The 14892-nt window shown below is 38.1% G+C and overlaps 1 protein-coding gene across 2 annotated transcripts; it reads right to left on the reverse strand.

Moving 5' to 3' along the window:
• Positions 1 to 4736: 4736 nt before the first annotated feature.
• LOC107708263 (zinc finger protein Gfi-1b-like) lies at positions 4737 to 13272 on the reverse strand. Of its 2 annotated transcripts, none has more exons than XM_016512451.1 (6): positions 13165 to 13272; positions 11490 to 11740; positions 9560 to 9699; positions 8333 to 8470; positions 7892 to 8057; positions 4737 to 5070 (listed from the first exon to the last, which is right to left on the reverse strand). In XM_016512451.1, the coding sequence occupies exons 2-6, from the start codon at positions 11695 to 11697 to the stop codon at positions 4871 to 4873; spliced, it is 852 nt and encodes a 283-aa protein (XP_016367937.1). In that variant the 5' UTR covers positions 11698 to 11740; positions 13165 to 13272; the 3' UTR covers positions 4737 to 4870. The 2 variants fall into 2 exon arrangements, with proteins under 2 accessions (XP_016367937.1, XP_016367936.1); XM_016512450.1 differs by having other exon boundaries at positions 9560 to 9702.
• Between the last annotated feature and the right edge of the window lie 1620 nt (positions 13273 to 14892).

Here is a 14892-nt window from a genome sequence, read left to right on the forward strand (position 1 = left end):
TTGTCATTTCTTTCTGTTTCTCTCTGTCAGATCTCAGTGAGTTCAGGTGTTGCGGAGGCTGTGGAGCTCCAGTCATGTCTGGTCTCTCCTCTCTCAGATCCGCAGGCTCACAGCGGCTGGTCTGTCATCAGAGACTCCTGCCCGTCCGACCCGTCCTTCACACTGAGCCACAGAGAAACCCGGGAATCCACAGACAGCACAGGACATGATGAAGACGAGAAGGCAGACAGGAAAGACGACAGAAGACCGTCGCAGCCACTCTCTCGCTGGAGACAGACAGCGAGCCGCAGCGGAGACGAGAGAGCGAGACGAAACAAAGACAAGAGACCCGACAGACTGCGAGCGAGGAAACCTGAGGAACGCAGACGGAAGAGACGGGAGGGCGAATGCGAGAGCGCAAACACGCTGCGGTTCAGTTTCATCCTGCGGCCCATCTTTAATAACCCCATCCAGTTCCTGCATTGCCGGCTGCATCTGTGCGCATCAGATGAGGGGCCCTCAGGGGCCGCCGCTCGGATCTGCGCAGACGGGCCTCAGATACCTGCTCTCACACACACAACTGCGTCTCAACAGGTAATGAAGCTGTTCGAAACGTTGAATCAGTTGAACCAATTGCTTTGCAAAATGATTCACTGTTTCGAAGCGCTCATAATGCCACACGCTAGTGACGCCTGCTGGCCAAATCTGTGTAAATGCAACAAAAACTCATGCCAAATATGCATAAAAACAGCTTTTACAAACCAATTGCAAATGTTTTATTGAAAGTGCAATTATTAAATTAAATGAACAAATCATCTGATACCATTAAATATAAATTGTCTGTAAAATATGTGTTCTTTTATTAGTTTGCAGGCTATTCGAAACATCTTGCGACTACGGCAGTTTGATACATTCTCCGAACCAATTGGTCCAAAATGAAATGATTCGCAAAGGTTTCAAAGCACCCAGCACTACCAAACATGACAGGGAGACTTGTGTCATTTTACAAACCAATTGCAAATGTTTTATTAAATTAAATGAACAAATCATCTGATACCATTAAATATAAATTGTCTGTAAAATATGTGTTCTTTTATTAGTTTGCAGGGCTTGTTTTGTTTATTTGGTCAAGAGCTCGGTTAATCAGGCCAATAAGAGACTATTCGAAACATCTTGTGACTACAGCAGTTTGATACATTCTCCGAACCAATTGGTCCAAAACAAATGATTCGCAAAGATTTCAAAGCACCCAGCACTACCAAACATGACAGGGAGACTTGTGTCATTACTTTATATGAGGTACAACTGTAGTTCTATAATACACAACAATAAATAGACCACGCATGTTTCTGTTGCATTGTTTTTGCTGGTTGCACATCATCAGTATAATCTGATTCATGAACAAAAGACTCTTATGACCCAGTTCTCTCAGTGACTCACAAATCGGCCTAAAAGCCCATAAGCTGTGGGATTTGAATCACCAAATGACTTCTCACTCTTGGATTTTCTCACTAAAAATAAATCAGTAATGACAGTTGTTCATATGACAGTGTTTTATTAAAGAAACACATTCAGAAGTCTTGTTGTGCTAAATAACATTATAAAATTAAAAACATTAAAATGTGCTACCAAATTGGGCTTTTTTTCTTATTTAGTACATAATTAGGAGGACCAATTGACTCCATGCACGCCTACTATGTATGTTTTGCTAAAATGTTAATGCTATGTGAGCTTCTGGTATAGAAACCTGTGGTAGTAGCAGTAGCTCATTGTCATATTTGTTATAACTGATTATATAATACATTACGTAATATTAACTAACGTATAATAACATTTTTGTATATTATATTAAACCATACCTTTTTTAGTTCTAGAAGCTTCAAATATGTTTAAAGATGTATCGCATCAATATTGCTTTGTCCTGTTCTGTGATACTTAATTTTGTGGTTAATTTTCTCACAATTTGCATACACAGGAAGTTGCGTCGGCCACTGAGGCAAAATAGGGTCAATTCTCAAAAGTTCTAAAAGAATGGAACTGGAAGCAGAATTCTTCAATTCTTTAGGGTTCTTATTGTGCTCTTAATGATCGAGCACTAATGAGATCTCAGCATGAGATCATTTACGAAACGTCAGTCTGCTAGTAGCTAAACATCTCAAATCTGTCTCTCTTTCTGTGGTACAGTGTGAGTACAGAAATCTGTCTCGGCCCGTGTTGGTCACGTATCCTGCTGGGTTTCTGGCTCCTCCTGCTGGTTTGTACACTTCCTCATTCTCACCTCTCATTCACACAAAGCGTAACTAACACTTGCAGTGTTTTGTCATGTTTGTGTGTGTGTGTGTTTATCAGGGAAAACTGCTCAAAAGCCTTCTGAGACGTCTCCGGCACACAGCGGTGCGTTTTACCCCTCCTTCAGAAATCATTCTTTTGACTTAAATCATTTTTGGTTAATTTTCTTTGCAAGGAAATTAAAGGGATAGTTAACCCAAAAATAAAATAAGTCATCATTTACTCCCCTTCAAGTTGTTCCAAACCTGTATGAATTTCTTTCTTCTATTTAAAATAAAAGAAGATATTTTTAAGAATGTGGGTGATCAAACAGCACTTGGTCCCCACTGGCTTTAACAGTATGGGGGGAAAAAATAAGTCAATGGGGGCCAGAAACTGTTTAGTGGTACACATTCTTCAAAACATCTTTATGTCTAGCAGAAGAAAGAAACTCATACAGGTTGGGAACAACTTGAGGGTGAGGAAAATCAGAGAAGTTTCATTTTTGGCTGAACTATCCCTTCATATATTATCCACCTTTTACACAGATATCACAGGTACGTCTGTTAAAGATCGCTTCATCTGGAAAGCATCTGCTGTGTACAAACATCTGATAGACATCTGAAAGATGTCAGTTTTACATTCATTCTAAATCATAAACATCTTAAAGACATCTTCTAAACGTCTATTTGACAAACGTCCTGTAGGCGTATTGCAGATGAGCAAACACTCTAAAAAATACGTCTTGCAGATGTCAAATAATATGTGATGTACGTGTGCTATCGGGGTTTCCTGTAAATGTGCAAGACTTCCAATTCATTAAAAAATGGCTGTGTCTACTCTTATGTTAAAATAAGATGGATAGCGTTAGGCCCGTTTATTTATGCTGTGGTTTGTGTTCCAGAAACAGACAAGGGTCCTGTGTTAGTGGTCGTGTTCTCTGCGTTTGTGATGGGTTTGTGTCTGATGGGGGCGCTGTGGTGCATCTACAGTCACACTGGTACAAACCTCATGCAAAACGACAATCTTAACAGCGATTTCTACATGACAGCTGCTTATTAACACAAAACACGCTTGTTGGTTGTCAGGAAGGCCTGACGTGAGCCAGAGAGGCGGTGTCATAGAGGACAGTGGACTCAGGAACCCGCTGCCGGTGCTGATGGAGCTGACCAGCACTTTCCACGAGGTCAACTGAAGACACGACCGTCGGAACGTGACAGAAACGAACAAACTATCATGTCTCGTGTGATTTCTGCTTTCTTTAAAGCTCAATTTGTGTACCACTGTTCTGAGGTGCTTGTAACTGATTGTACTTGCTGCTTTTATTGTGCTGCTAAATGTAACATCATGTGAACCGATCACAGATTTGCGCTCCTCTAATGTTCTTTAATTTATTTAATTTCCACTCCTTTCATTGTTTTTAAGTCAGTGTGTTGTAGTCCTAGACAAATATGTCTTCAGTATTAAAGAAATAAAGCCCGGATACGCCGACAGTGAGGGTTGGGAAAGATCTTTTATCTGTCATTTGTGTTTAAAACAAGATGTAATCTGGGGCCAGTTGTTCAAAAAGTTTAATCTGGATCAGAATGATCTGGATTTGGAAATCCTATGTTTTGCTATCCAGGATCAGGTAACCATTTTATTTTTGTGCCGGTTTTTCAAAGCAAAATGGGATTGGATCACCCTGATCCAGATACACACTTTTTCAGATTTCCAAATCTGGAGTACTAGTGCTCTACGGAGCCCCTAAAGGGACATGGTGATGGAAAAAACACGCCAATGCTTTGCATTGCATTTACACATATAACTACTTCTGACTGGTCCATCTCGTCTATTTTTTGGACCAGTTTTAAAGTTTTATTAAATTTTTGTTCCTGAAATCCACCCTTCTGCTGGGATCAGAATAATCCAGTTTTTTTTGATCAAAGGTTTCCCAATCTTACTAAAACATTTTGTACAACACAAACTGAGGATATAATCCAGATCAAAACCAAGATTGGATTTTGTGATCTAATCTGAATTCAGAATCCTATTTTTTTTTTTCTTTTGAACAACCCATTTTCAAGATTTGATCCAATCCGATGGCCAAAATCCGATCAGATTACTTTTGAACAACTGGCCCCTGCTGAGATCTTGAGAATACAGAAATACCTGTTTAAGTACTTTTCACAATGCTGAGATTTAACAGTTCTGTTGCATTGCTATTTTTATTATTAAAGCTAATATGGACATCGAGATGACTCCTGCTCATTTGAAATGATGTTCTGACTCAAAATCGTGAATCCTTGTGATTATGACAACCATGAACATCCAATAATAACATGTCTTTAAGCCATAAATGTACAGTATACCCAGACAGCAACATAGAGTTGGCCCAGATTCAGCCCACATCTGGCCCATCCTTATTCCACATGGGCCAGATGTGGGCTGGATCTGGGCCAACACTAAGTTGCTGTCTGGGTAGGATGTTCTGATATATTTCACAATGCAACGACGTGTACAATCAAGTTAGAAGGACAGAAGAACAATGTTTTTGGTGCAAACATCTTAAATTGACAAACATTCTAAAGTAGTACTTTAGGATAAAAAAAAAAAAGAGGCGTTTGTGTGCAGCTGGTCTCTCTCAGGTCCCGTGGTACAGTCCGCTGTCGTTCTCCGAGTGCGTCTGTAGGTGTCGCTGTAGGTCGAGTCTCCTCTGGAAGCTGAGCGGGCAGCGCGAGCAGCTGAAGGGCTGGTAGCTACTGTGTTTCCTGCTGTGTGTGATCAGATTGGAGCTCTGGCTGAACGCTTTACCGCACACCACGCACACATGAGGCTTCTCACCTGAGAGATGACAGCGATCACACGCATTATGCCTTGCTGTCTACTACTGACTACACGGGCAGCTAATCTGCTTTAAGCACACAAGTGCACGGAAACGCAAATCAAGTGCTTCATTTTTCAGTCTCACAACACTTTCCACCTTATTTTGCAACGCACAAGTTATTTTCTGTGAATGCGCGAGACTTCTGATTTATTAGCCGCTATAAGTGACTAAAAGAATAAAGTGCAAAAAACAACAACAACAGTAGAACTGTACATACCTGTCAACCTTCCCGTTTTTCCCGGGATTCTCCCGGATTTTACCATTCTATCCCGCTATCATCCCGTTTAAATATTTTCCCGTATTTCTCCCGTATTTTTAATCTTTCTATAAAAAAATCCCACTGGGCGTATTTTATATGCTTGCTACATTCGCTTCCGGTAAAACTCCTGTAATTTGTATGGGCCAAACCTCATCATATGAATAATCACGACAACAAATTCCAAGGTTGTCCAGTTGCCAGATCTTGTATGAAACGCATCTTTCTCACACGATCGACGCATACAAATTGCAACCCATTTGTCCCCTCAACTTTGCAACCTACAGCCCAGCGATGCTATTGATATGTGCGCAGTGCCACGGGAAGGAAACAATGATCACTGCTAGAAATGGGAGGAGAAGACTCAGGTGGTGCTCCAGTGGAAAAAAAAAAATATACATGTAAATTGAGATATAGCTTACACTTCAAAAGGCTATTTAATTGATTAAATATGAGCGCTGCAAGTTTCAAAGTCAGGTGCCGCACCTTGTTTACTGCAGTTACCGGGGAAACGGCTATATTCCTGGCGAAAAGCGCCATCTACTGGCAGAGAATGAATTTGCAGTTTTCAATAAGCCCTTTTTGCGCTTTGTTTAGACCAAAGCCAAAAACGACCCTTATTTTTACGCAGAAAACACGCAGTTGTAAATGCGAACTGGTGGATCGACAAGAAGATAATGAATTATAAAACTCTAAAGATATAGCCTACACTAAGATATATTTATGTTACTAAATGAATATAATTGTTTGATAATAATTGTTTAAATTAATATAATATAGGCCTAATATAAAAATAGTTACTTTTGACTCCGCCTAACCATCCCCCCCCATTTGTGTATTTTGTGTAACAGAATATGTTGACATGCTTTAATGTTCTTGAGATATAGCTTACACTTCAAAAGGCTATTTAATTGATTAAATATGAGCGCTGCAAGTTTCAAAGTCAGGTGCCGCACCTTGTTTACTGCAGTTACCGGGGAAACGGCTATATTCCTGGCGAAAAGCGCCATCTACTGGCAGAGAATGAATTTGCAGTTTTCAATAAGCCCTTTTTGCGCTTTGTTTAGACCAAAGCCAAAAACGACCCTTATTTTTACGCAGAAAACACGCAGTTGTAAATGCGAACTGGTGGATCGACAAGAAGATAATGAATTATAAAACTCTAAAGATATAGCCTACACTAAGATATATTTATGTTACTAAATGAATATAATTGTTTGGCCGAACACCGCAAGCACTCGTCGGAAATGTAACACCCCTTACCATAATCGCAAGCTTCATCTTTCAAAATAAATGTAAAGACAGAGCCTGAAAGGGGAACAGAGTCTCGTGACAGACACAGTGATGAATATGTGTTTGCAGTACACAAGTCACGTTAAGACAGTTGACTCCACTGTGATGTGATCCTGTCTCTCTTTCTCTCTTTCTCTTTCTCTCTCACACACACACACACACACACGATGCGCAAAACTCCGCATTTGAACAGTCAATAGCAAATACTTAAACTAATAACAAAACAGTAGCTGATTCAGAAGCGCCAGTCATAGCAAAATCAGAACTACCTCCTCTCCTAGGTTCACGAAACGGTCGTCCATAAAATGCATTGCTGTTCTGTTGTAAGTAATCTTAAAGATTCCTAAATGCATCTACTTCCAGAAGGCCAAATAAAGTGCTTTTGCTTTCGCCTAGAAACACACAGCGTCTCCCTGACATGGCTGCTTCAACACTAACTGCGGTTACTGAAACCACGCCTTCTTTCTTTGCATGAACATTTGGGCGGCATTATGCAAATATTCCCACATAGTGACCTAGATATGTGGGGGCGTGTTAGAACGAGACGTTTTAGGGGGGCGTGGCAGAGTCTTAACTTTGATAAAGAATATCTCTTTGGTTTTGAGACTTTAGTCTTTGCAACTTCAGGGATCTTATCTATGCACAATCAGCTTGTAACACTCCAAAGAGAAAGGAAAACTTGAAATCGCATCATATGACCCCTTTAAATTGACGTCTTTTATAGCAGCTACCTGAATAACAGACCATTTGGTTTACTGGTTTACACAAACTCTAATGGACTCTACTCACAGGATATGACGCGTTTCCACAGTTCTTAATGCACTTTCTGTTATTAGCATTAAATTACAGAAAACTACTTTAACGCTGCTGTGTGAGTAATGTCAAATTTAACATCTTTCTTCTGACCAACATAATGTCTCAATATTTTTTTCCCACTTGTGTAAAGTCATAGAAACTCTATTGTGTGTGTGTGTGTGTGTGTGTGTGTATGTGTGTGTGTGTTTTTGTTTTGGCAACTGGAGCAAAACTGGAACACCAAAATGATATTAGGTGTAGTTTCTGTTTACCAAGCTGTGACTTCCGTTTCTAAGAACCACGGAAATAATGGGGTCCAGAAATATAAGGGTCCAGAGATTCTGACTCTAGCATGTTGCATTCCGGAATCGCCTTATAATTCGTTTTAATTAGGCTATTAATGGAATTTTAAGTCAATGGAAAAAGCATTTTACCTGTGTGTATAAATGTATGTTTCTTCATGTCAGATTTCTGGTGGAATCTCTTTCCGCAGTAGGGGCACGGGAACGGCCGCGTGTCCGAGTGAATGAGCTGGTGTGTGGAGAGAGTCAACGACCTCTTAAACACCTTCCCACAAACCTTACAGGCGAAACTCCGCTCCTGAAACACACATTCATACGGGCTGTGTTTAGAATAGAATAGTATTATTATACTAGTTATGCTGTATATATAGTATGTAGACTCTTCACGCAGCATGTAAACTTTCTGTATGCATGATATCTGGATGACCTACTACATCTCTTTACACATTATTTGATCAGACTGCCAAGATTTTTGTTTATATATTTCAAGTAAAAAATTGTATGGTTTTAGTTGACTGTAATATGCTAATAATATGCATGATATTATGTATACAGCAAGAGTTCAGTACTTACTCTCACCCTCAATATTCCCGTAGGTCTGTACCCATAATGCTGCTGGGTATGGCCTGTGGAGCCGGCCAATTGGAGAGCAGCCCTGTTGTCATGTGACTTGCACAAGTGCGATGCCAAACCCAGGGCGGAGGACAGGAGCTACAGAAGGCATAGCAATATTAATATCACACCATATAATCAGTGGAAATAGCATAGTGTTTTCTGATCTGTTACTGATCAACCACATGTGATCTTATGTGAATCAAGTTTGGGGTTTAAAATGTGCACGTCATCATCATGCATGAAGCATGAATTGTTTCAGCATGAAACCCACACAAAAACCCACGTGTGAATGTGTGAAAATCCTGTCAGGTGATATCAGATCGGGACTAAAGCATGTCCAGTCTGAATTGTTAAATCATTATCAAATCAGTTTCTATATCTTCATATTTTACTCTATTCATTTTTACTTTATAAAATATCTGATTAAATCAGGTATTCTTCTATATTTCTCATTTGCGAGCCGCTTTGGATTAATATGGAAGCCCGTTTCTGCCACGGAATTAACAAAAAAGTCGCAATTCATTTCTCTATTTATTTGATTTGATTTATTTTTTTATCTCACAATTCAGACTTTTTCCTCAATTTTGAGTTTACATCTCACAGTTCTGTTTTTCACAGAATAAAAAATAAGAAAGCCGACTGAATAAAAAATAGGTAATTGCAACTTTTAGCTCACAATTCTGCCTTTTTTTCTCACAATGAAGGCATTATAATTAGTAACTTACAACATTTTTTGTATTTATTAAATTCACATTAAAAACAAAGCCAGTTTGTTGAGTCAACTTTAAAAAAAAAACTGTTACCCAGCTGCCTTCATTTTTTTGCTATCTTAATTTTTTATTTTTTTGGTGTGATGCAGTTGTTTCAACATGCGTTTCTAGTTCATTCAAATTTCAGCTTAGCTGAGGGCCAATAAACTTAAACTTTCTTGTTGTCTGGAAAATTAATTAAAAATTAGTTTTGTCTACAAAAAAATAAGTTGAAATGGCAAAATCTCAAAATTATTTTTTACAGTGACCAATAAAACAATCATATTATGTTCATTACTCCCACCCACATTACCTTTAGCCTTAAACACTGTTATAATGAGGGGGTCCTTGGAAGACCCTCTCCCCTGTAAGGGGTCCCTGGCTCCAAAAAGTTTGAAACCCCCCGCATTGAAGGACACATCCGGCAGTTCCTCACCCTCTCACACAGCGGCGTCTGGACGTTGGTCAGCTGATGGTGACTGAGTAAAGCCTGAATCAGACGCTCCAGATCGTGCTGTCTCTCCACAGCAGCAGAGGACGACAGGTCAGACGAGGGACAAACTCCAGACTGCTTCCCTGCTATCACACACAAGACAACATCGTGTCTTTTCATCTCAGCATGCAGAAACCATGGCTGTCGACATTAATTAAAATAAAACGAACCGCTAACTGGTGTTTTTGCGCAGTACAAGGATTTAATCATTTTTGCAGCGCACACTTTGAATCACACAATCAGTCAGTTCTCTTCATTGAGGTCCGTTTAATCCAGGATTAACGTTCTGTAAAGAGCTGCCAACTCTCACAAGATAAATAAGCAAAACAAGCCCAATATTATTATATTTATTTATTATCATCATCAATATTCTTTATTATCAATAAATGAGCCTGCAACTATAGCAAACTGAAACCTGCTTTGAAACCGCTCACTCTAGCCCACCGTGTGTTTCGTTGTGAAAGCGAAACTCCATGTTTTTTATACAGTCTATGGTTTTAATGTTTTTGTCTCGTTGCTCTGGCCAGGACACAAGGCATCACAATATGGTAAGGGGCATAACATTTCCTTCACGTGCTTGAGGCATTCGGCCAATCACAACGCACTGGATAGCTGGCCAATCAGAGCACACCTCGCTTTTCAGACCGATGAGCTTTGTAAAAATCAACGCTTTTCAGAAAGGCGGGGCATAGAGGAGAAACAATAATGTACAGTATGTGGAAAATAATGTGTTTTTTTAACCATAAACACATTTCATTACACCAAATACACAAAATAATATTCTTTTTAGCAGCATCATATGACCCCTTTAAAGATTATGAGGGCACAGGAATTTTTAAAAAATAATGAAGTGCACAGATAAATCATTTATAACAAACACTACAATATTACATATAAAAATAAGAATTTTAAATTTTGATTTCATGGCGACTTTAACAAAAAAAAAAGTAGCCCATGTAAAACACGTGGACTTGGCAACTCTGATTCTGTTTATTTTAAACGCTGCCGTTTTGTTTGCCGCTTTACATGCTGGGTGGATTTTATAATCTTTTTTATAACTCATAAGCTGGGAAAATCGTTCTGTTAGTGATTCCAGTGATTCTTTGTGCCGTTTTTGTTGTAACTGTAGAACGGTTATTAAAACTTTTGAAACTATCGTTACCGTTTTATTGCCCTGGTTTGAACGGGCATTTACAGCTCTTAGGCTCGCTTTATGGGAAATGTATTCTTAAAACTGAACAGCATAATATGAGGCAGTTTAAACAGTTTTTGTTATTATTAAACACTATTTTAAACATTAATGAATATTCCCAGCTAACATGGAACATTTTAGAGCGTTCTGAATGTTATGAACAAATGTTGTCATAGTAACATAAAACATAAACATTTGTTCAGAGTTAGAGAGTCTTTAATAATGTTCTGAAAATGTGAGCAACAACCAAAACCTTTTAGTTGGACGTCCGTCTAACATTTAAATATCACTAGTTGTTTCAGGATGTTCATTCAAAGTAATAAGAGAAAAATAAGTATTTAAAAACAGGACGAAATAATGTTTTCATAACTGTTAGCTGGGCTATTAAATAATCGGAATAGAATAGTTTGGGGTGAGGTATTTAGTTCTTGGATCATATCATAATGAGTCACTCAAGTTGATTATATCAATTAATGGGAGTCATTTGCAGGAGCTTTGTTGAAGTTAAGTTCTCATGAGCTGCGGGTATTTTATAATTCAGACCCTATTTTCTATATGAGTGTCTTCACAATGTCATGAGAATCTCCCTCAGTGCATTTATTTCATATCATGCTCAATCTGCCGCACTATTCAGACACTGCTGGTGTTAGGCTACACTGTGCTGAGCTGTTCTTCATGTACCTGCAGTGGATGAAGGCCAGGCTTCAGCTCCAGCTCCATCAGTGCTGTTTTGGGTCCGGCTGCTGTCGGTGGATGTGCAGGGCAGCAGCTCCAGAGCCGCTGAGCGACTGCTGGATGTCCATCCGTCATGATGCTGATGCTGAGAGTGGGCGGGGCGTGTGGAGTGATGCCCCGCCCTCTTACTTTTCACTAGAAACGATCGAGACATTTCATCAGCGGCAATGAAGCCACAGACGGGGTCAGGTTACAGTCTGAACGGAAAGGACAACTAAATGTTTTGAAAGTTGATTCATAATAATCACTGTAAATGAGTTCAGCGCTATATTTACTCATAATAACTAATATATTATTTTGATTCTCCATATTAGAAGATAAATGAACAAATGAAGATAAATACTACAAAAAGCGTAATAGGAAAAATGCATAAAATTATTCATACATGATATGTTGACACGATCATAATATAATATTAAATATAGTATACATTTATTCCTTATATAATAATTGGTATCAGTATTGCATTTTGATTAATTCCCCACATCAGAAGATAAATGAACCAATAAATGAAGGGAAATTGTGTAATAAAGTAGGAAAAAATATATACAAATATAGAACATAATACTACATAGAAATTGTCATATAATATTAAATATGCATTTATTCAAAATGTAATGTTTAGTGTTATTAATATATACAAATGATCATAATATTAAACAAGATATAATAGGGAAAATTCTCATAATAGAAATGGTCATAATATTAAACATTATATGCATTCATTCAATATATAGTTATTATAATCAGTATTGTTACTTTTCGTAATTTTCCACATTAAATGAGGATGGCAAATATTTTGAACTTTTATACAATAAGAAAACATAAAAATATGAATATATAATATGTGAAATAAATTGTCATAATATACATTTATTCATTATATGACAATTTGTATCTGTATATTATTTTGATTAATTCTCCACATCAGAAGAAAAATGAACCAGTAAAATGAAATATTAAATTATTGTAAGAATGCATAAATATAGACTAATATAGAAATGATCCTGATGTCGATTTTTGACTCTGATATGAAGATTGTTTCGCTCAAACAAGAATAATCGAGCAAAACAGATTTGCATGTTTTGTGTGCGGTTGAAGGCGATGCAGCTGTTGAAGAGTGTTTTCAGTTAGAACGACAGAATCTGAGGTTTAGAGACGTGAAGCAGCATCAACACCTGCGTCTCCAAACGTCTCGTAAATCCTCCAGACCATCATAGAGCCATTGTTCAAACGAGTTTGCCACGTAGTCTTTGTTTGTTGTCTTTCATTAAGCTCTCGGCATGAAAAACTAAAATGCACTACATTTTGACCTAATGCACTCAACTCAAATGCACTACAAGTTTCTCGGAACAGGTGCAAAATATAAAAGACATGATTTATGCTAAAACTACACTAAACTTAAACCATTCAGCATATATTAAGAATATGTGTGTGTGTGTGTGTGTGTGTGTGTGTGTGTGTGTGTGTGTGTTTTAATTGATGCACTACTAAGAGCTAAAACATTAAAAAGTGATGGAAAACAATTTAGATGCAGAACCATGATATAGCTGCTCTTTTTTTTTAAATGTGAGTATTTATATTTTAGCTGTAGCTGTATGTCTGTTGGTGTCAGACTCACCCTCGGGCGTCTGGATGCAGATGCGTCTGATTGTGAGAGTTATGATTCGGTTCTTAAGCTGCTACAGGAAGTACGAGAGTTTTTTGATGTGTCCTCACCAGACTCGCTTCAAACATCAAATCAGGACGGCTGGTAAATCTGCTCATTCATCATCACTGCCATCCATAAGAAAAGAGCAGAATGTGCCGATCAATGTCACTTTCATTCTGCGTTCAACTAAAGTATCTGATTAAGTCTCCCAATGCAGGAAATGTATTTGAATCATGTTTCAAAGTATCGAATATTTCTCCTACAGTTCCTCGGGAGAAATAAACGAGTCACTACCAGCTAACAGGAAACGTTATGAATGTTCTGGCAAGGTTCTATCAACAAACGTTCTTCTAGTCATGTTAATAGAACGTTCAGTATCCGAGTTATCTGATCTTTCATAACATTCTAAAACATTAGCACAAAAACATTTATATATCGTTCATGGAACTTTTTTTTCTGGAACTTCTGGATCATTGGAAGAGAAATGTTTGAGATCTTTTGAATGCTGAGATTGGACAAAATACAAATCTGAAAGTCTAGAGGAGACACGTGTAATCCAAAGTCAGTGATCTTAACAATGCAAGAAGTGCATGATGTTCTTCCTCAGATACATTTACTTGAGATACAAAATGACATATTATTAATCAAAATTAAGTGATTTTTATCCTTAAAATGAGAGCAATAGAAAACCAACTCGTTATCCCTTGTTAACTTCCTTTTTATGACTCCATTGGCAGATATTTGTTCTTATCTTTAGAGGAAAAGTTGACCAAAAATGTTAAATTCTGTCATCATTTACTCACCTTCAGGTTGTTCCAAACTGGTATGAGTTTCTTTCATCTGCTGAACTAAAAAGAAGATATTTTGAGCAATGTGGTGACCAAAAAGTTGCAAGTAGCCACTGACTTCCAAAGTCCAAAGTTTTTTTTGGCATACTATCCAAGTCAATGGCTTCCATTAACCGTTTGGTCACCTGCTTTCTTAAAAAAAAAAGAAAAAAAAAAAAAAAGTTATGTCCAACAGACAAAATCAACAACTCATAAACGTTTGCAACAACATGACAGTGAATAAATGACAGAATTTTTATCTTTAAGTTAAGATTCCCAGAAAACAAGACTTCTTAACGTATGCCAAGTAAATGTATTTTAATTTAAGAACATTTAGATATTTTACTAAAATATCAAGAAAATCACTTTTTGCAGTGAATATGAATGCAAACACTTCTCATCAAATGATCTGATCTGCTGTTTTTCATGGCTCTAAACTCTTACTGTAATTACTGGCCCATCTGGGTCATTTTGAGAAACAAAAAGTTGATGAAACTCCATTAGGATGAAAAACTAACCTCTGATCAATACAATGTTCTTCTGGGAGATCATCTGAATGCTCCAGACCTTCACGCGCGCGTCAGTGGCTCTAAACTCCTCTGTGCTTATGAATATGAATGATCACATAGGCTAACAAAAACACTGAATATTTAGCAGCTGTGAGAGATGGTGGGTTAAACAAAGGCTTCAGGAGTTCATGAGACCACAGAGACGTGAATGCTGCGCCCACACCGACCCACTGTGTGATTTCTCATCTGGGTTGGTTTGTGATTTTGGTGTGTACAGAGAGCTGAGGGAGATTACCCAGCATGCCGAGGGACAAAGTCATTGTAGTTTTTCTTTTTGCATATTTTAGCAGAACCGTTTCAGC

This window comes from Sinocyclocheilus rhinocerous, unplaced genomic scaffold, assembly GCF_001515625.1.
Source record: "Sinocyclocheilus rhinocerous isolate Xijiao unplaced genomic scaffold, SAMN03320098_v1.1 scaffold2975, whole genome shotgun sequence".
Classification (NCBI taxonomy): Eukaryota; Metazoa; Chordata; class Actinopteri; order Cypriniformes; family Cyprinidae; genus Sinocyclocheilus; species Sinocyclocheilus rhinocerous.

Coding starts and splice junctions, on each gene's coding strand:
- LOC107708263 (XM_016512450.1), bottom strand. CDS start 11,697: ATGTCTCGATCGTTTCTAGTGAAAAGTAAGAGGGCGGGGCATCACTCC. Junction 9,703..11,489: donor CTGGCCTTCATCCACTGCAG/GTACATGAAGAA, acceptor TGTGTGTGATAG/CAGGGAAGCAGTCTGGAGTT. Junction 8,471..9,559: donor AGACGCCGCTGTGTGAGAGG/GTGAGGAACTGC, acceptor TGCCTTCTGTAG/CTCCTGTCCTCCGCCCTGGG.